The 21,965-nt window shown below is 32.0% G+C and overlaps 1 protein-coding gene across 1 annotated transcript in view; it reads left to right on the top strand.

Annotated features, from left to right (window-relative positions):
• LOC108726391 (CUGBP Elav-like family member 2) overlaps positions 1-21,965 on the top strand; it is a 512,320-nt gene that overhangs the window by 389,505 nt on the left and 100,850 nt on the right. The window contains 1 exon segment of the mRNA XM_018453913.1: positions 21,736-21,818. Coding sequence (XP_018309415.1) covers positions 21,736-21,818 — 83 coding nt within the window.

Consider the following 21,965-nt stretch of genomic DNA (forward strand, 5'->3'; position numbering starts at 1 on the left):
TTGCAAGCGTTATCCATCGTTGTTTTCACGCATTTTGTTTGCCATTCGCTGCGTTTCTGCTTTATTACAAGGATCTTGCTCTGCAACTTTTTTTCATGTAATACTTCACATCTTCTCATTTTTCAGAGTCGGCTTTAATACATCAGCTGAGCCAGTCTCTTTTTGATTATCTCTCTTTCTCATATAACTGATGAAAATTTATGTTTCTCATATAAAAATTTAATAAATTAAGAACCAAAGGTTGAAAAGAAACGATATCTTAGCAAAATGTTTAAAAGTGATATTTTGAAAAGAAGCAGAAGTTGACAAAGTTACATGAAAAGTGACAATAAGATTTTGGGAAGTAATATAAATGAGAACAATTAGTTAGGTTCCTTACTTTTTGAAGCCTGCTGAAGCTATTGCTCTTATCCCTATTACTTTCTAAAATCTTATTGTCTGCCTCTTTGTATTTCTTCTTTGCTTCTTTTCTGCGAAGAAGTGTTTTTCTTTATAAAAAAGAACGTAGGTTCGTGTTAAAAATGTAGAGTCGATAAATAAAACAGCAGTTGTCGAATACTAACATACTACAGAAAATTAAATTGCACTCTTAACATGATCTATGACATTTCGGAGACTCCAAAGCTCGAAAACTCAAGTACCGCTGTAATGGAATAAAGTTTTGATGATCCTTTAATTGAAATGGCGCGACATACACATGATAACAATTTTCAGTTAATTTTTAAATATTGTTTGCACATGTGATTATATGTGTATATTATTTTCAAAATTATTATTTTAATATAATAAAACAATGGATATAAGCACATCTTTAATTAAAGTGCACATTGAAATTGTTATAAATTTTTAGATTCAGATTATTATAATATTAAAATACAAAGTCGGCAATTTTCATAAAACTATTTAATAGAATTATTGCAATTTATTATCTCATTTTGCGAAATAATAAAGTCAGATTATACAAAAGTGTAAATGCAAAAAATAGCTTTTGTATAATTATAATTGTTCATTGTGGAATGGAGCTAAATTAAATAATATATTAATGCGCGCGTACAATTACTAGTGAATTTTTATGGTAAAAGCTTAAATATGTTCATATCCGTTTGCTCATATACAAATTAATATAACAGCGTACGTCAAAATCAATTTATTAATTGTCATTCAACCTTGCCGATCGTTGTCCAATCGATATAATTATTTTAATGTGAAACAGTCATGATATAAATTAGCGCAAATCTACATGATACGGACTGCGGGTTATTTAAATATGCATCGCGGAAAGGCAAGTAATTTAAAACAAATGCTCACTCACGCGGATCCCGTCCATATCCAATTATCATTTGCCATCGTACCACTGAAAATCTCGGACAACTGGCCTAATTAATTAACAGGTTAAATATTAAATTTGCTCGAGAAAATTAAAATATGAATTTGCTTCTTATTTACATGTACCATATTAACGATCGCTCATAACAGAATGCACATAAAATAAATATATATATGAATAATTTCCATTTACAGATTCTAATAATATGACTTTTCCAGATTTAGGAACTCGTATACCTTTTTAAAGCTTTATTACTAAACATACAAGTTCTCTGTCTATTAGCTCGATTTTAGTTCAATTTTTGTAAAAAGCTTTATTTATTATTATAATTAATAATTTTTCTTTGTAATGGAAAGAATAGAAAGCTAGTAAAACTACGTATAAATAAATAGATACTAAATAAATAGATGGATGTTCACGCTCGTATGAAATTTATCGCCGCATAATTATCACATTCAGTAACAGCCTCATTTAATGCATTCGCTATCGCTAATGGCGGCAAATTTACGGCAACATCAACGAGGTTCTACCGCAATTCAAAATTCAAATTTTCTCCCAGTAACCTTGTACGAGTGATCGGATCCGTTTTCCATTTTCCTGATCAACTGCGTCGAAACTGGCATCGAAAACGCGCCGGTAATATGAGCTTCAACATTCCATCGTGCTTCTCTGGCGTCGGGTTTCCCTAGGCGGGTTAAAAGCGAGTCTCTTCGAATAAAGCTTTCGAATAGCTCCGAGCCAAAGGCTGTACGAAATATATTGTATATATGTACGAATTCGCACACACGAGCATGTATATAAATCGAAAACGCTTGCGTCTCATCATACACACTTGTGCGAGCATTTATGTGCGTATATAGATACAAAAGTGTACGGGGTTGTTGTGAATCCTTACAAAACTCATGACATGAGGAGAGATTACATTTCCAGCGTGTAATACGCAGGATGAGGCACCTAACTTTACCGTCTAAAATTTCTTTCTGCGACATAAAACGAAATGTTGCATATGTATCTTGTACCGGCTGGTTTCGTAAAACTTACGTCATGTTATCGTATTCTTTTGCAAGTACGAAACCCTTTCTTCGAGGAAATTTAAATCGAAATATTACGAGGGAATTAGTTTAATATTAAAAATAAAAATTTCCGAGAAATAGATATTTTTTTATAAAATAGGTAATTATAAAAATATATTTCGTTATTAAATATGTGAATAAAGAAAATTTTATAAAATAAATTTTATACAAAATGGATTTTGAAACAATTTTATTATCTGCGTTAGCATATGTATTATATAATGGTGTCGATGCTTAATTATAAAATAGAGAATATATATAATGCGTATTATAAGAAAATGTAATTATTGTTCGCCAATGTAAAAACCGTTACAATGAAATCATATCATATTAATATCCAACTATATAAACTACACCATCGCACTGCACATTATAAAAATTTGAATTTGAATTTGAAATAAATGCTTTAAAAGTCAATGGAGAACAGACTGCAAGTATTAATGAGAAAATTGAATCATAAAAAAAGATGGATTTCGTGTCGGTAAATTTAAATTAATACATTTTATTGAGAAAAGAACTATGATGTTTTTAAACATACTTTTTAAATACTTCTTAAAAAGTTTTCTAAAAAGGAAGCAAGAGAATTTATCATTAGAACATTTTTTTATGCTCGACAAAAATGTTGTATGTCTCGAATAATTCGAGATGCGTAAAAAAGTTTAGTTTCCAAATTTTTATAACTGTTATATTATGTTGACATAAAATATATATTTAACATTTTTAAGTCGCATTGTCCATTGACATTCTTAAATCAGTTTATTCATTTTTGTAAATAAAGTTATGAAAACTCAAAATGAATTCTTGGAACCATTTAATTATTTGTCTTTTAAAATTTGCATATATAGCGTGATATAGTTTATATTTTCTATTCATCAAACAACACAATGCAATTCTTTGGGTAATCTGAATATACTATGTACACGTAATCTTATTAAATTTTAAACTTATTCACGCGTAAGATTTTTCTGTAGATCATGAAGGATCTGTAATCTGTAACATCTCGTTAGAGAAAAATCGTTTCCTCTTTCCTATCTATCAAAAGCAAGAAACCAAAGTCACGTTCGTCAACCGCAGCGAGCTGATTGCACGTCCCTTTGTGCCCTCGGCCCAGTTTTCTTCCTTTGTGCCTTTCTGCCACTTTCACGGCACATCTTTCTACCGTCCTTCCTCCACCGTTCTCCCTGTGCAGGATCCTGTCTCTCTTTTGCTCGAGATCTCCACAGCTCTTGGTCCACCCCAGACATTACCGTGTCTTTACTGTTTTTTGCGTTCGCAGGCTCGTTATTCTCTACGGTCGCGAAAGAAATGGCAGTTTTACTTCAGGAACGCAACGTCAGCACTTTTGCGATGCACACCATTTTGCCCGTATGATCTAGTAGTATACTTAATTTTATTATCTAGGTTCTCTATAATTTTTTCAATTATTGCGAAGACTTGAAAAATTAGTAGGAATAGGATTTAGAATTTTATTCTTTTTAAATTTATCTTTAGCCTATCAAGTATGAAAGTTTGAAATAACTTTAAAAGGAAGTAAAATAAAAACACTTTTTTAATTTTAACTTAACTATTTTATGGACATATTATTATATATACAGGTTAAATGTGCAATGTTACATAAAATTATAAGTATTATTATATTATTTTCTATATAATTTTATTGTCCTTTCATGTTTTATTATAAAATCTATTGACAATTTAAAAACTTGACTTTAAGAAAGAATTTAATTGTGGAATGTAAAAACAAAAATAATTATTTTTGTACAACGAATTAAGAGAAAATAAAAAGTTTATCCTGAGGCTGATAAATGCAACGCGTCCGAAAAGCGCAATAACCGTCCGCGGCTTTCCCGTGGTGTTTGCTCGTTTCATCGTGGTCCTCCCTCTGGGAATAAGTTTCAGGGGTGAAGTGAAACAGTCACGCTGCATGTGCTTCTAACAAATTCGCGAGGCAGCTCGCTCCCTCCGTTTTTCCGCTTGGCCACCCTCGCCCATTTTGCCCTTGCTTTTCGGTCGGCACACTTCGGGGTGCTACTGCAAACACCCGAAGCACTCGAGCTGTCTAGTCGTGTAATCCGATATCTTTTTGCTTACTTACATTTACCATCGGGAATGGGGGATAAGTGCACAGTATTGTCATAAGATGCTTGAAATAATAACTATTTTCTAAATTTGAAATATTATTAACAAAATATTATTAATGATAGTTTATACAATATAGCCGTGTGTATAATTATCAGAGAAAAAGTAATATTTTTTTTAAATAAACATTCTATACATCATAAAAGAAAAGTAACAAAATTTAATAAATGTAATATAATTTATGTATAAATAATAAAAAAAATTGTAATATTATTTTATTCATTCTCGTGATATCTTGAAAAATATCAAAACGTATGAAAAGACATTTGTCGATTTGCCATTTCTACAAGTTCAAGGACCAATGCTTCTAGGATCGTTGAGGTACAGGACTAATGTAAAAAGAAAAGAAAAGAAACGGGAAAGAAGAATACGATCTAAAGGTTGAAGGGAGAGGGTATTCTTTCGGCTCGTTTTACTACCGTGCTGCAAAGACCTTCACGCATTCACGCAAGGTTACGATTTATACAATACCGTCTTTCTTTTCTTTTACTAGCGCGGTTTTGCGTTTAGGGAAAATAAAGAGAAAGCGACCACTCCTTATTCGCCCTTTTCTCTATTTTCTTCTTTTCTTTTCCCACGTTCTTTCTTTAAAATGAAATAAACGCTATTTTCTCACGAGCTTCTTTGCTTTTGTATTAACATTGACGAGAATTCGCACTTTCTCCGACTGTCTTTATACTTTTAAGCGATGATCTTCAATGTCGTTTTTTCTCTTTCATAAGACTGATTATTTAAAATTATGAAATGCCATGAAAACCTTGAAACGTTCATTAAGGAATCACGTTGCATGTTGTTAATCGGACAGGCACATTTAACTTTTTTAATCTAGAATTATTTTCAAAATTGAAAGAAAGTAAATATGATAAAGGTTGAAACGAATTTCATAAATATTGTTTTTACAAAAAGATCTTGCATTAGCTTATATGCTCCTTTTTAATATTGATGGAAAATATAAAAATTTTAGTGTATAAAAAACTGTATGATAATTGAAAAATTATACGCATGAAAATTAATTTATATCAAATTCATTCATATCATTAATATAGTTGCAAAAATGAAAATAATACAGATCTGAATAAATAATAATATGATAATAAATCTGAATAAAAAATATAATTAGGGAATATATCAAATGTTATAAATTATTTAACTCTTAGCCGCATTTTCAGCGCAAGGTTACACTGAATTACCTAAACCCACTATTTCCGGCTATAATAAATTTCGCCCATTCATCGCACTAATTAAACTGGCATAGCGTAAGAAAGTTACGTGTTAAGAGATAAATATTGTGCAGAATCACGGTTCAACAAAATACACTATCTTATTACATTACCGTCATAATAATCATAAATTAGTAAACTCATTCTAAAATAAAAAATATTTAGTTAACGTTAGATGAGATATGATTTATATTCTTAGATCAATTATGTATTGTTGTAAAAAAACAATTTTAATATTTAAAAGACGGTAATTTTTATAATTTGATATTTACTAATTCTTTTTTGTAAATTCATTGAAAATTATCTTAAAATTCTTTTTGTCCTCTAAAAAATGTATACATAAAGTTATCTTTACCTCTGTAATATTTTCCTTATTTTTTGGTATCCACAATCTGTCCAACTCTGAAAGAAACGAACAATAAACGTCTTTCTGGTCTGAAATCAATGCTACTAGATGCTGTAGAGGAATCAGAAGCAAAGCACGCTCTTGTCTGCGCTTTGCTTTTCCGACCGGCTTTTCTCAAGGCGACTTTTCGATGCCAGTACGGTATGATGGAAGTTGCTTAAAGCACAGAACGTAGGAAAACGTCGGAACCACAAAAGCGGAAGACGCAAGGAAGTGGGCTACAAATTTCACCGATAGAAAACGTGCCCTTAACGTCGTTCTATCGAAACTGAAGCACGCTCGAACGGCAGCGGGACTTTAGCAAGCAATTATCCCAAAGCTTTGCGGCGAAAGCTTTGTGAGCGTGAATCGATTATACAACGTGTAATGTTATCGTATACTTACTTCACCGCGCGCGTTCCTACATGGACGCGCATGTAATCTGAGCTATAGGTATACTTTTGCAGATGCTGCGATTGATAACGCTTAAAATAGTATCAAAATTATTGAATTATTATATTAATAGAATTATTATTTTTTTAATTATTATATTCTTTTTCTATTGATAGCTTTTTTGTATTCTTTAAATGCTATATATAAGATATACGATATTCTTACGTAATACATAATTGATAATAGAGAATTTTTGCAATAACGTGAATCCAGATACGATGAACGCTAAAGTCGTATTATTCTTTTCTTGATTAGTTGTTAAAAAGAAGATAACCTGTCCTTAGCGTTCACGGTATCTGGATAAACGATATTGCAGCAAAAACTCTCTAATACCTACACGTTTGAGAATAAAATCATAATCTCATCTGAATCGCGTAAAATGAATAACGTCAAATCGAATATTTTTAAACTTGCACGTTGTTATTAACGTTTACATTTGTCAAGTTAACGACTGTACTTTGTGTAATTTGTATGCTGAATCGTGTTACGCTTCCAACTCAACTTCCCTGTATTACTGTTTTGCATACTCTGTAATCTAGCTATGGCGTACCATAAGACGCTATATCTATATTCATTCGCAGATTAATTATGCCATTTATAAGATATAAATGCTATATGTACTTATACGTATATAACTATGTAAATACAATAATTAAATCATTACGATGTTACTAAATATTTATTTGATAGTAGCGAGTTAATTGTATTTGTGATTGTTTTTTCACATTATATTTTACGATCAACGAGTTGGAAAAATTCGAAACCTGCCAATATCTACAGATTTTAATGTGAATCTAAGTGAATGTAAAAGCGTATTATTTATTGACATGATTTAAACATTTTACGTAAAATTTAAAATAATTAATAACTATCATCTTCTCATAGGAAAATTATAGAAATAGGTATATCACATATAGGAATATATTCAGTTGACACAATAAAATTTTTATAAACAATTATCTTTTTCTTCTTCTTCTGTCATATTATCAAAATAAATAACTATCTTCCGCTTGAGTTTGTTTTGACCGTTTTGTGGTGTGAGGGATATATCATTATATATATAGAGGCGTATTAAATTTCTTGAACATACGTATATCATAATGTTGGACATTAGAAGAAAAACTCGACAGGATGTTAAAAATGCTTCTACTGAACGCCATTATTGCACTTTACTGTACCAATACTAAAACATTCTTGCACCAGTAGCCACGTTCGTACGTTTCTCGATGCTGTGCAGCGGTAATGGCTTTACCTCCGACCGGCGAGCCTCATCGGATTCCTATCGGATTTCTTTTCAGCCACCTTAATCGGATAACGAACGATACACGTCCTGGTAACTCTAATAATTGGTGCTTATCCGTCGTCTGGCTGACCTCTCTCGATGCCGACCAATTGCGCACTCGGATATGGAGTCGCTATCTCCTTTTCTCGCGTTAAATTCCAAGCGCACAATTATCGTTCCGAGAATGAGAATATAGTGAGAAGAATATGGAAAATGATGCTGCCCTAGAAACTAATTTCGTTAATCTTGATTACAATTCTCATATATCTACGAAAACGATGAGTATATATGTATGTAATTAAGCAGTAATAGTGACCGTAGAGAAATTTCTCGAAAAGCTACAAAATTAATTTGTAGAATATATTGTCACATTTGTTATATTACATAATATTTTTATTAATTATCTTATTATTTCGATACAATATTACTTCATTTTGTGACAAAATATAATATTGTATCACAAAAATAATAATATAATTATTAAAAATGATAATTAAGAAGAAAGATTAACCGCGGAATGCGACTGAAAAACCACAAGCATTGTTTCGATGAAATAAGTATAGACCAAAACAATTAGGAACTACCTAATAATCTACGGCTATGTTCCGATTTTTACTGTCAATGCAAATTTGTAGTATACGTTCACCATAAATTTTCAGCATTGGCAGTGAATATTGAAACGCAATCAAGATATAGAAAGGAGCCGTTATAATAGCTATACTATAGTATTTCATCCTAAAAGATTGTTTAGAGGGAATCTACTGTAGTGGCATTTTGTTCCAAATAATCGGTTAATAGGAAGTCATTATATTATAGTAGTGCAATCGGCCTTTCAGAAAGTTAAAATATTTTTTTATAAAGAAAAATTTATCATATTTTTAAATTCATCATCCATGGAATATCTTTTTTTAATTACAATCAGGACTCCACTTCGGTCGAATTCCAACTTTCTGAGAGTTGTCGGTTTATAATAAATAAATGAATCAAGTGACAATGAGTTATAAACTTTTTCAAGAGTTATATATATATATATATACCCTTTGCGTAGAGACGGATTCGAAATAGAATAGATCCATTGATTTTTCGCACACAATATGACCGAAATTCATACGTACGCGTTTGCCTCATAAACCTACCTGCATACATGAGCTGCATTCAGGGAGCATAATCGAGATATCTATCCCGGTGATAGACGAGCCAGATAGGAGTCGCGACGTGAGTCAAGTGACAGGTGGGATAACAAATGTCTGCGCCGAGACATCCAGCATGTATCTAAGCTTTGTCTCTGTCCATGCAATCTCTAAGTGATAATTATTACTTGGAGTGTGCGGATACGTGATTTAGATGTAGGTACCTAGTATCATAATATACGTAGAATATATAATTGACCATATATGATTGCATGATTCAAGCATTTATTACACAATTTGATGATTTGATTGACGAGATCATTCATGTAATATCACAGAAATAAATAATTGTTTTAGGATAAAAATTAATAGAATTTTGAATACGTTGCAAAAATGATATAAAATTTTACTGATAATCGCTTCAATATACGATCGCGATACATGTCAAGTTTGAATGTTTAAATAAAATGCTGGATTTTCGATATATTTTATATATTGCTCACAACGAAAATAATTGTATCTTTAACAAGTTATTCAGTTTTTCTACTTGATTTTTTAAAATATTTAATACTTTGATTTTAATTTTGGCATTTTATTATTCATCACTGTTAATTTTTTTAATATTTTGTTCCTTATGATTTTTTTATTATACATCAATTATGAACACAATGTGACATAAGATATCTTCATTAAAATTATAAATACGATATTCTTTAGAATTCACAGTCAATTGATTTTATAAACAATGCTGCTTATCCTAAAACGTAGCGTCAAGAAAATATTGCGAAACTTGGTCTCCAGAATGAACGAACAGCATCATTTATTTACGCGCGACATCGTAGACAGGACACCTGTTTCTCGACACTCTTCTGCAGCGTTGACGGTGACTGATTCGTTTATTATACTATAAATGGTTCATACGTTATCTTTTACGGCAGATATAATAATAAGCAGAACGTAATATGCATGTGTATTATTTTGCAATGCTTCGATGTACATCAAACCACATTTGTATATGTATATATTTAAAGCAAAATAGAAGACATAAATAAACTTTCTCATTATGGTTAATATATATATATATATTATGTGTATTTGTTTAACTTATCGAATTTAACGATAATTTTATTGATTATCTTGTAATATTTAAATTATCAAAAAAACTTTACAATATCTTTTAACAGATATAAATGAGCTTATTTTCTTTAATATTTAATAATTCGTTTTCTATACTATATATATTATTGTACTAGCGTAGAATTACATTTAAGAAATCCAGTTATGATCTAATTTTATTATGAAATTTTATTATATATAAATGACCTTGTTTTAGTATAATAAGATTACATTAAAATAGAATTTTAATGTAATTTTGTTCAACTCTAATATATTATAATTTTAAAGTGACACAGTCTTTTTTTATAACATTTTCAAAATGATAAAAATTTCTAGAATATCTATATACGTAAAATAATTAGAAATATCACATTATATTGCTTAGCCTTTTTAAATAAGATAATCATGTAACAGGATTTTTATTAAGCCGATTTTCTTTATTTTTATTAAACATTATTTAAAATAAATATCGGTGCTACCTATTTTTTATCTAATAGTTTCTTTTTATTTTATCTCGATCTTGTAACGAAATATTAAAGACGCGATTAACGTGCAGTTATCTTGGACATCTTAACTTCAGTCGCTCCATCCTCGACCTCGCAGGACGAACGGGACACCTGCTTCCTGGTCCCTTCTGGCGTTGACGTCGACAGATCCGTTTATTATACCGTACACTTGATCATCACACGGCCCCACCAGCAGGTCCACCTTAACGCTTACTCGCATTACTTGCTCACAGGATCCTTGCAGCAGGCTACAACAAGGATGTACGTACGCGTGTCCACACGCATACGAATTAATATCATCAAGATTAGTGGGAGCGCCGACTAACTAACTGGCTGCTAGCAATTTGGATTATTCGCTTCGCTATACTGATTGTGGGGAGTCTTGCCATTAATTTCCCCGGTAGTCCAGAAATCGAAACGCGCGCGTATATTAGAGGAAACACGACGGGATTTTCTAGGATCAGTCCGGTATATCTGTATCTTACGAAACGTGCTCTCTCCCTTCCTGAAAATCATTAGGCTAGTTGCAACGCTCGAATCTTTATAATTTGAATTACTCTAATTTGAAAACGTTAGTATCGATGTTATTTTTAAACTAATAATTATTTATATAGTGCTTACAATATCTATTCTTTTTTCACATTTTTTTTTAATTTTGCGCTTTAAAAACATATTCTATTGACTATTTCAGAACCTGCATTGGCTTTGTATCTCTATCGATTAGTTTTGGAAATAATTCAATCAATTGCGTTAGAGTACTGAATTAGGATTTTGATTATTCTTCGGCATACAGCACTCGTTTTCAGAAACATTAATATCATTAAGACTGGAAAGGAAAAGATAAAAGATGATAATTGTAGTAAATGCTTAATTGTATAATCAATTGCAACATTAATTTTAATTACTGTTTTTATTGAAATAACATGATAAATCGATTTATTTTCCGTCCCCTATAGAAGTTTAGAGACTTTTAGGTTGATATCAATAAGGGTATATAAGGGTACATATTGCAAACGGCAATAAAAATCCCGATAAAAGCCAGGGAAAAATTGTGACCGCCATATTTCCTAGATCCTGAGCTGGCCGCTAAATTAAACTCTCAAATGTCCGCACCGTTCCTAGCCATTTCTCAGCACTCGCTGCACCGTACTTTGTTCTGCTTTGTCCCAAACATGGTTTGTAGAATGAGCGTCTGTAGAAACGAATCTGCGGAAACGATCGTACGGAGGCTTATCGAGCCGATATTTGATTGTGCGAGATTGGCAACATCAAGCGTTATCGATTCCGGGCAATTGCGAACTTATTGCTCGAACGGCAAAACGATCGAGCGGTTTATCGCAATAAGTCCAGCGACAAATAGGAATCTTATCGGCTGTAGGCTGGACCTGCTATTTGTGCACGACGAAGCGCACGAATAGACAGGAGCAGGCTATCGTATAAGGAAACAGAGTGGAAAGCGGCCGGAACAAAGCGCCGCAAGCGGATCCTTGCAAGGGATATTATCCCGTGGGAGGAAGCCATCTTTTACGTGGTTGGAATATCAATGACGAACAGATAAAAGTATATTGCGATACTATCCAGCCAACAAATGCGTATTGGGAACCCAGAATTTACATACGAGTACCTATAGGGTACTTTTAAATTAGTTACCATGGTAGCGGACATTTCTGATGAAACGCCGCATAGTAACTGCGGCTACATTTCCCTTTTATCAATATTTTATGTTAAAAGAATTTATAATATGAATATATTTCTCGTGATCATGCATGTTAAATATGCATATAGTTATCGAAGATAATACGTAAATATCATAAAATAAATGCTTGCATTTATAAAATAGATGCATATACCACTCTTTCTTTGAATAAATGAAATGTTTTATAAACTTTCATTAACAAAAATTTTTTATTTACTAATATAATAAATATAATTTTATTAATATTGATTAAGAAATCACAAACATAATAACAGATCTACAATTTCCAATATCAGATCTAAATCCTATCTTAAGATAACGATTTTTGAATGAAAACGATATTAAGAGCTTGCAATAATTAATTTCTGTTATAATCAAACACTTCCTCGATTGTACATTATGTTATTTCTACAAGCAATTAAGCTTGTGAATTAATTATACACCCGTTGGATAAATATCATAACTTTGGTTTGCTATTGTTTCGCGCTACATGTATAGAGAGAAACTTTAAAACACACCTTATATATTTATCTACATTCTTAGATATACACACACACACACTACATATGTATATGTATATATGTATAAATATATATATGTGTATATACATATATATATTTCTGCACGTTGCAGCGCGTATGTAATCTTGTAGCAAAAAGAGCCTCACGTTTCTCGAACAAACCGGATACACAAAAAGTCTCGTGGGAGTTGTGTCCTCCACACGTACGACTCTGCAAAATCCCACGTGACGCACCTGATTGCCTCAATTCGCCCGATTTTGCACCATCAGAGCGCAACTGGCACACTGCTAACGAGACAAGATGTAATCTGAAATACATTGGAAATCTTCGTTTATTTAAAAGAGTGCAATCAACATTAAATAATACTGTAGCCCTTATGCAGATATATTTAAAGAAATAACTATGTCTTTAAAAAATTCCACATAATTATCGCGAAAATTTACATAGTATATGCAACAAAAGTTTTTGAAATTAACGAAATTAGAAATTAATGTAAATAACATTTACATTTCATTTAATATTTGAATATTAAATTATAAAGCATTTGTTAAATTAAATTTATAAAGTATAACTATAATAAAATCATGTATATATTTTCAAATTGTGTATTCATATATATTTTAGAAGATCATAATTCAAAATACCTATTATACAATTACTTATTTATGTGTGTGTGTGTGTGTGTGTGTGTGTGTGTGTGCTGTGTGTGTATGTGTGTGTATGTGTGTGTGTTTATGACTATATTTTAAATAGTAGATATAAGAAAATAATTTTCTGTGCACAGTAGTTTTAATATTAATTCTCGCTGACCTAATTAATGCGTTATTATTTATCCAAAAGATGAGTTGTCAGAAAATTTCCGATATTTTTGTTTGTTATTTTATTTACCCGTAATTTTTTTATTTTATTAAGCTTGTGAAGATATATGTATCCATCAAGGATACCGTGTAAAATTCTGTCGAAAGTATTCTTGTCTAAGTTGCAATTTGGTTGCATTGCTCGCGATTGCATCTCTAGGATTGCTGAGAAATCGCAGATCTCGGATTTGTCACAATGATGCTCGTCCTATCTACCGACATCGTCGTTTTCTTATGTAGTTCTCGGTTACGCTATTTCCACCACCGAGCCGTTCCTCTTGGTCAGATAGCCATCATGACCGACAATACAAGGACTAGATTTTATCGAAACCTCGATCCTTAAAGACTATCGCAAATTGATGCCGATCTTGGCAAACTATCCCTTTCCCTTTAGCACTGGAAATCCGGAAACCAATGTGCAGTAGACAAAGAAGTTTTATCGAATGCGAAATCAGTACGTGAGTGATGGTATGTTTTATTCTTCCCGAGATTTACGAATGAAGACAATCATAAGTCAACTCAACATTTTTTACTTGAATTGTCATTGATTTCAATAACACGAAATGTAGCGAGAATAAATTTACTATAAATATCTTTTGTCATTTGTGCTATTTATCAAAAATAATTTACGCTGTAATTCTATGTTGCAATTTTACTCATAATTAATAATGATACATTATATTTATAACACGAATCATTAAACTTAATAATTAAAATAACTTACACAATACAAGATAACAATTCAATTACGAAGTATATAAATTGAAACACACACACACACACACACACATAAATTATCAAAATATTTATAAAAATTGTTTAATACTGGGACACAGGGCAATTTTATATACATATACAAATGTTGATCACCATGAGAAATATCTTAGCAACATCTCTCCGTTTGATCTTTATTTCAAATCAAATCTAAGAATCCCTCTCGTAGAGGAGTGCATGGGAGAGGTATTTTGAATCGAAAGGTTTGTATCGCAAAGGGATCTCTCTCTTCGATCTGAAATCGATCGTTTCGACGCAGCTGCAGTTGATTGTGATCGAGCTGAGTTCCTTAGAAATTCAGCTTTGTTCTCGGTCTAATCATAGAATTTACGTTGCTTGATCGGTCAAAGGTAGCAGTGCAGCTTGGGGTGCACACTCTTGCGCACCCACACACCTAAGTCTAACAGAGTATCGGTGATGCTGTTTGCACCTCACAGCGACGCCCACTTGATATCAAAGGTCAAGCATTATGTACGACGTGGCCATGAGATAACCATGGATATAATTCAGTCTTATCTTCCTTCGTTAAACCCGATTTACGCATACTGGTAGGCGAGCTGAGTCTCGGACAGTAACATCAAGTACCGAACATGAAATTCATCATGTTCGGTACTTGATGCGTAAAATATCCATTTCAACAACTTTCAATCAAAAGATATTTTTTTAATGTTAAATTGTAATCTGAGTACCACCATATATCATTTTTCTAAGAATATTCAAACAATACTGAATGTACTATATATATCTTTAGAAAATATGCTATATTTATCTCACATTGAGGTACAATTTTTTTATTGAATTTACTATTAAATTTTAACAATTTAACAAATTTTCAAAAATCTCTTTAAATCATAATATGTTTCCTTAGACTGTTTTCGACTAAAATATTAAAATACTTCACTTAAATAATGTTTGTGCTGTAATATTTTGTTGTTAAACTGTCAATTGAACTTTTTTAATTAGAACTTGAATAAATCGTTGCAGCCCTCTTTATCGCGATCGGTCATTTTATGTACATACTCCACTTTGAACAAATCCGTGACCCAATTCCATAACTTTATTCAAACTGTGTTATCAAATTGTGTAACAAATGCATGAGCAAAAATATTTAAAAGTCTTTGTATTTTATCTCGGAACGCGTGGATAAATTCCGCGCATAACGCGAATGCGAATGTTCTTTGGGTAACATGACTCCGTCTTTATTTCTGAGCACAGGTATGTGCGCTGAAAATACTTTGCGTATTATAAACCGCACATTTTATCGATAAAACTTATTTCTACCGAGTAACCATAGTAGAAAAGTTTTATCCAAATTCCACTATTTGACATTAAATCTCCACATCCATTATATTAGGATTTATCGTATATTATAGGATATTATTAGAATATTAATTAAAACTATTTGAAAAATAATTAATACACAAATGATTTTTTGAAATTGCTTATATTTTATCTTAATTTTATTAAATGCTTCATAAAGTGCATAACAATTTGATAATAGCATAAATTATAGGGTAACTTTGGTATATATGATGCACCTATTAAAAACCTACTAAAAACTTAATTTATTAAGTATTGTTTAAGATAAATATATTATATCAATAAATAATAGAAAGATGTAATATTTTTTTCTATTTAAAGAAACTTTTTAAGATCTTTGCATTTTTACCGTATATTTCATAGGAGTATAATGTACGGCTCATGAAAAATGTACGAATAATGCTTTATGCTTAGAAATAAAATAACATATAAAATGTATTTACAAAACTTTATTAAAGAATAAGGATGATAAATATATGCAGCAAGTAATAGATAATAATTCTAATCTTTTGCATATATGTATAAGTATTATGCATTTTCATTTAACTCATTTATTGCATTTAATGCACTAAATCCGATTTACGTACTTTGTGTGGTTTGGGCATAAATCCCGCCTGCTAAAAATACCGTATATTCCAACGAGGTGGTATATACCTACAAGATATCAAATTGAACAGAAAAAATACAAGAACTTATATTTTGCTATACCATTCCTATTCCTTATACTTTGCTATCCATTCTTTATTATCCTTCTACATTTATGTATCTATGGTAAGTAGTCATTAAGTATTTTGCCCTATAGTAATCATTCTATGTAGATTATGATACATGACTTATGTTTAAACTTAAATAACATTATTTCTAACTGAAATTATTAAGTGTCAAATGAAAAGATTAGTTTTATTTTGCACATAATCGTTATGTACATACGTGAAAAACATTTGAGAGAAAGAGAGAGAAGTATTACTCCGCTTATTTTATCTGTCGAATTCTTTATTTAAAAACATATACTTTGTCATATTGAAACATATTTCTTTAACAAAAGTTTTATCATTCTCTTTTTATTCCTGACTGCTGCCAACTGAAGGCTATGATAGAAAGAGTATGCGTTTCATTTAGATCAAATTGACTGTTAACTTATTTCTCGGTAACCAACACAGTGCGTTATAGTTGTTCTTATTTTTGAAAATTGGAGTTAATTTATCTATAGAAACAATAATAAGTCTGCAATAATTGATAAATTCAATTCAATAGCTCTTTTTCTCATAATAGAAGACTTATTTAAATAAAGAAAAAAGTTAATTCGTGATCATGGTCCTTCCTCTTAAAATGTAAAATTTTTTACATCTTCCGAGGTTTTATAAAATTATTCCTCGCAGTCTAAGTATTTCCATCATTTTAAAGGGAATACAGTGGCTGTTCTAATTTATTCCCGCTGCCATGACTTACGCGGAGACCGCGGAACATAGCATCGTAATTCACTGATTCAGCGCTTCGTCTGGTGCTTTTCTTACCTCGTAGCATCCCATCGAAAAAACGGCAGATATCACTAGTCAGTATCATCAGACGATCCCATGTTCCGCATCTTCACAAAGAAATCCAGTTTGTTCTGGGACTGAAATAAAAAGTTTTGAAAGCAGCCGGTACTATTGATGAGAATGCAGGAATTGTACTATAATTGGAAATACTCGCAATGCAGACCATCGAAAATTTTAGAGAAGTGCTATTGATTCGGATCGCGTTGAAATTAGTTGTATTCGTATTGGGCGCGGAAAAGCACACGGGAGTTCTGAGGCAGAAACGAGCATTAGCTCTCAAACATGTCCGCGGTAGATTTCCCCGCGGACACTAATCACGCATTGGCATCGAGGTATTAGCCACGAGCTCATGGGAGAGGTAGGGTAGGTTTCCGGCTACCGACGATCAATCGACCATATGGTGCATCTCATACCTTCTTTCTAGTTTACAATAAAAAAAAATACGTTCTCGTACTTTCGAGAAAATTTTTTTAAATTTCAATCAAAAGATTTAATTTATTATTTATTCTTTTTATTGGATATTTCAAATAGCTATTTTAAATTTTTATTGTGCGAACGATTATTTTGGATATAAAAAACTGACTCTCCCTTCACAATTCTTCATATCCCGTGCAGCCTTTCGGCACCACAATGTCCTTCGTAGCTTTCAGAAATACCTACGTATGGGGCATACATAATTCGCGTCTCGAACGACTCGAGCATTTCACACGACGAGTGTCGCGCGAGTATAATCCGGAGTCCAATTAGCGATAATTACGGCGTGAATTGGGAATTCCTAATGGTAGGTATCCCCATTAGTTCGTTCGTTCGTTTGCGCTCACCGTGATTTTTGCAGACGGCGTAATTCGAGGCGCAAATTAAATTTGTTCCTCGTTTATAATGCTGACGATTCGTTCGTTTACGCGAATTGAAAGGATCTTAAGTTATGTTTTATCTCTCGATGTTGTTTCCGTTGTATCTTAAGATAGTTTCTAGCCGCGAATCATAATCACGAGAAACGGAAAAAAATTATGTCGTGTTTCAATTTAAAACTTAAGCTAATTTTCCTCTTCGGCATGATTCGGGCGCTATTGTGAGTTATCCTTGGCGTTGAAGGGAGAGAACAACGGAGAATTAACGTATAAATTGGTTAATAATTCGACGCATTGGTTTACAATCTATATCGTGTTGGCATTAGCATTAAATCTCCTAACAATGATTATTTTGTTCAACCCTATGAATAATTCTCTTCGATTTGCGCATACGTGGTTGACATTAAACGTGTGGCTATTTGTATCGCATATTTCGTATTAATATATATATGGTATTGTATATTTTGTTTGTGACCTAGTTCCGAGGTCTTTAATTTTCTCCTCGATTTTACTATATTCTCTGATAATTACGAGTAAGCTTTCTGCAACTGGAGAGTAGCGAATAGTCTCATTAATTTTTAAAAATGTCGATATATTATAAATTATAGTCACTTCAGTACGTATTCATCATGAAAATGTCTGATAAAAGTGCGTTGCGAATATCATTTCGTTATTATTTATTATGTATTATTACGAGATATTAAAATAATGTTCTGATTTAACAACATCGCTTGCTTTGACGAAGTCTTATTCTGTAAAATGACCCAACAAAGCAGTTACTTTGAATAAAACATGCCGTTTAAACTAATTCAGGAAATTACACTGGTTTGCGACTGGACACAGTTGTAGAAACTATCGCCATTTGAACTATGTTACGGATACACTTGGGAATACCGGGCGCGCTACCGTGGATAGCTTAATAATTTACTTATTAATTATTAATCTCAATTCGCATACGACGCGTGTGAAATAATCGCGACAATTACATTGTATCTCACGCGTGCGTTGACTCTGGCAAATTATTGAAATTATTTCATTTTTTATTTTGCACATTGCTATAATTTTATTTTATTTGTTAATTACGAATCAAAAATATTTATAGCTTTTCTTATCTAGCATGGTCATCACTGTGACAATCAATTTAAATTAAAACTAAAATTCTGAAATAATTCAAACTATCTAATTGAAAAAATTATTAAATACAATTAGAAAATGTTAATAATTATAAAATAGTATTCATGAATATGGTCACAATTTAAATAAATTATAAATGTATAACGCACGTCATCACATTTCCTAATGATCGATAGTTTTAATAATCGAAAGACATCTTCTACATATATTTTCAAAATCGATTGCGAAAAGGGACGAAATAACTCGGCAGTGATAACGTGGAAGCAGACGTGGATTGACGTTAGCACCTAGACGAACGAGGTCATTTGTAGACACAGCCATTACAACGGTCCGGTCGATGGACGGCGAAAGGATGCGTGGGGGCAGTTTGCAGGCGGTGATTTAAAGGTCTATGAAGCGATGATGCCTTAAGATTACTTACTCGCCGGAACATAATTTCCCGACTCCCGGCTGCGTCTTCATGCTGTAATTTACGGAAGCTTGCTGGCAACATGTTAAGAATGTCACTTCCTTCGCTTTCGTGCATGGAAGGCATGCGAGAAACTTTATTTGAAATAAAACAACCTCGATTTCTGAAAATCCCTAAACTGGGAATACCTTTAATGACATAAGAGATTAATTTTTGTCAATTTGTTTAATGTTTATCACGCACATATCTAATTGATTAATTTATATCATAAAGAATCAAATACAAGACATACAAGAAAATTAATTTCATATATTTGATTTGTTTCCGTTTATTTTTATCTTCTTTAATTCTCTCTCTTGGAAAAATTATTCCGCTAATTCCCCTTAGCAAAGATTCAGTCTGTATATCTCGAGTTACATGGGGGTTTGAAATGAAGTATTACATGCAACTGTGGTTGAAGCAAGACTCCTTTTTTGATTAGACAAACTTAATACGTTGGTTCTAACATTCCAGACCATTCCGTTATGTATCGGGTTGCACGATTCGCAATTATGCATTCAACGCGGTACCATGCGTTATTCAATGCGATATTGAATATCACGTTACCAAACAAAACATTGCGGAATATCGGGATTTCCTCGAGTAATTGGAAGGCTTGTTACCGAAACTATTACCGCGATCGCATTATAATTACGCCCTCTATGCTCAATGCCGCGTTGTAGGTTTATCATAATTTCGTATACACCGTAAATAGGAAACCTGTTAATTGAACGTGACCGTTATTAACTTGCGATGCCATTAACTTTGCGATATCTTAATTATCCTTAATACTTACTACTTTACAAAAAGAGTCTTAGACACATTTTAATATATTTGGAAAACCCAAATACAATTAATATAATTTACGGTCTTACGAAACTTCTTACGTGCTGACAGTTATTAAGAAAATTTCAGATGTTTTTAGTTTTAGAAATCTTCGCAGATACTTACTTTTGCAGTTTTTCGATTTGTACATTTATCCGTAATACAATTAAAATTGATATACCTTTTATTATAGATTTCTTTATTATTGGATTATATACATTTTTTCGTAGTTCGACAATTTTTTACTTTCATTAATTTTTAAAATTAAAACTGAATAAACTGACAAGTGTCTTGGTTTAAAAAAATTTTTGTTCCATTTGATTTCTCTATTAACTTCATGAGATCTAATTATAAATTTATGTATTATTGAGACGTTACCCAATGTTCAGTTACAGTATCTATTTTTTTTATTTCTGTTCGATGCAGAATTCTTATTTCGTCTATAAATAAACTAATGATTCATCTGGGATGATTTAAAGACCAAAGAAGGACAGAAATCGAGTAATCAGTAGAGAAAGAGGCGAGGACCTTTAGTGATAGAACGGCGTATCGAACTTTTGGTAACTCGTAACTATCGATCGGTTGAAGCTTGGATAGTGTCCAGCCTCGACAACCGAGGGATACGGAAGGTACTTGATGAGGTCCCCGAGAGTCGACTTCCCTCTTTCCCCTCCGATCGTCTTCCATATCGAACCTGTCACCGATTGCACGAACTCTGCGACCATTCGTGTCTATCATAGTTTCTTGTTGGTAGCCACATCGGGTATGATGACCCGAAGTGCGGAACTTTTCGCTTACTGCCAGAAAGTAGCGTTGAGATTTGATAACATTGTTGTCTCTTTTCTTTTACAGCACATTGTGAAAGTTTTGCGTCAATTTAATCGCAATGTAAACGAAAATCTTTACATCTATCAATAATTTAACTCTGAAATACATTTTTTTTTTTTTTAAATAAATTGATAGATAAAGGACAATACTAATAATTAATCTTCGAATAAAAGTTTAACCATAAAAAAATTCTGCTAGCATTTTTACATAGTGAAATGATCAATTAAAATTTTTGCTAAGCAGTCAATTAAATCTAATTCAAATCTAATTCAAATAAAAAATCTAATCAAAATTATTAATTTTCTGTTACAGGATGTTGCTTTGTAACCTTTTACACTAGAAAAGCGGCTTTGGCAGCGCAGAACGCTCTTCATAATGTTAAAACCTTCAGTGGGGTAAGTAAATGATAAATAATTTACGTAATGCTCGATCACTATAAATATATTATATATACATGTGCGCATGAGTTTGTTAAAAATTTAAATGAAAAGTGAAACCGATGTGTGTGTGTGTGTGTGTGTGTGTGTGTGTGTGTGTGTGTG

This window comes from Mycetomoellerius zeteki, unplaced genomic scaffold, assembly GCF_001594055.1.
Source record: "Mycetomoellerius zeteki isolate Tzet28-1 unplaced genomic scaffold, Tzet1.0 scaffold415, whole genome shotgun sequence".
NCBI lineage: Eukaryota > Metazoa > Arthropoda > Insecta > Hymenoptera > Formicidae > Mycetomoellerius > Mycetomoellerius zeteki.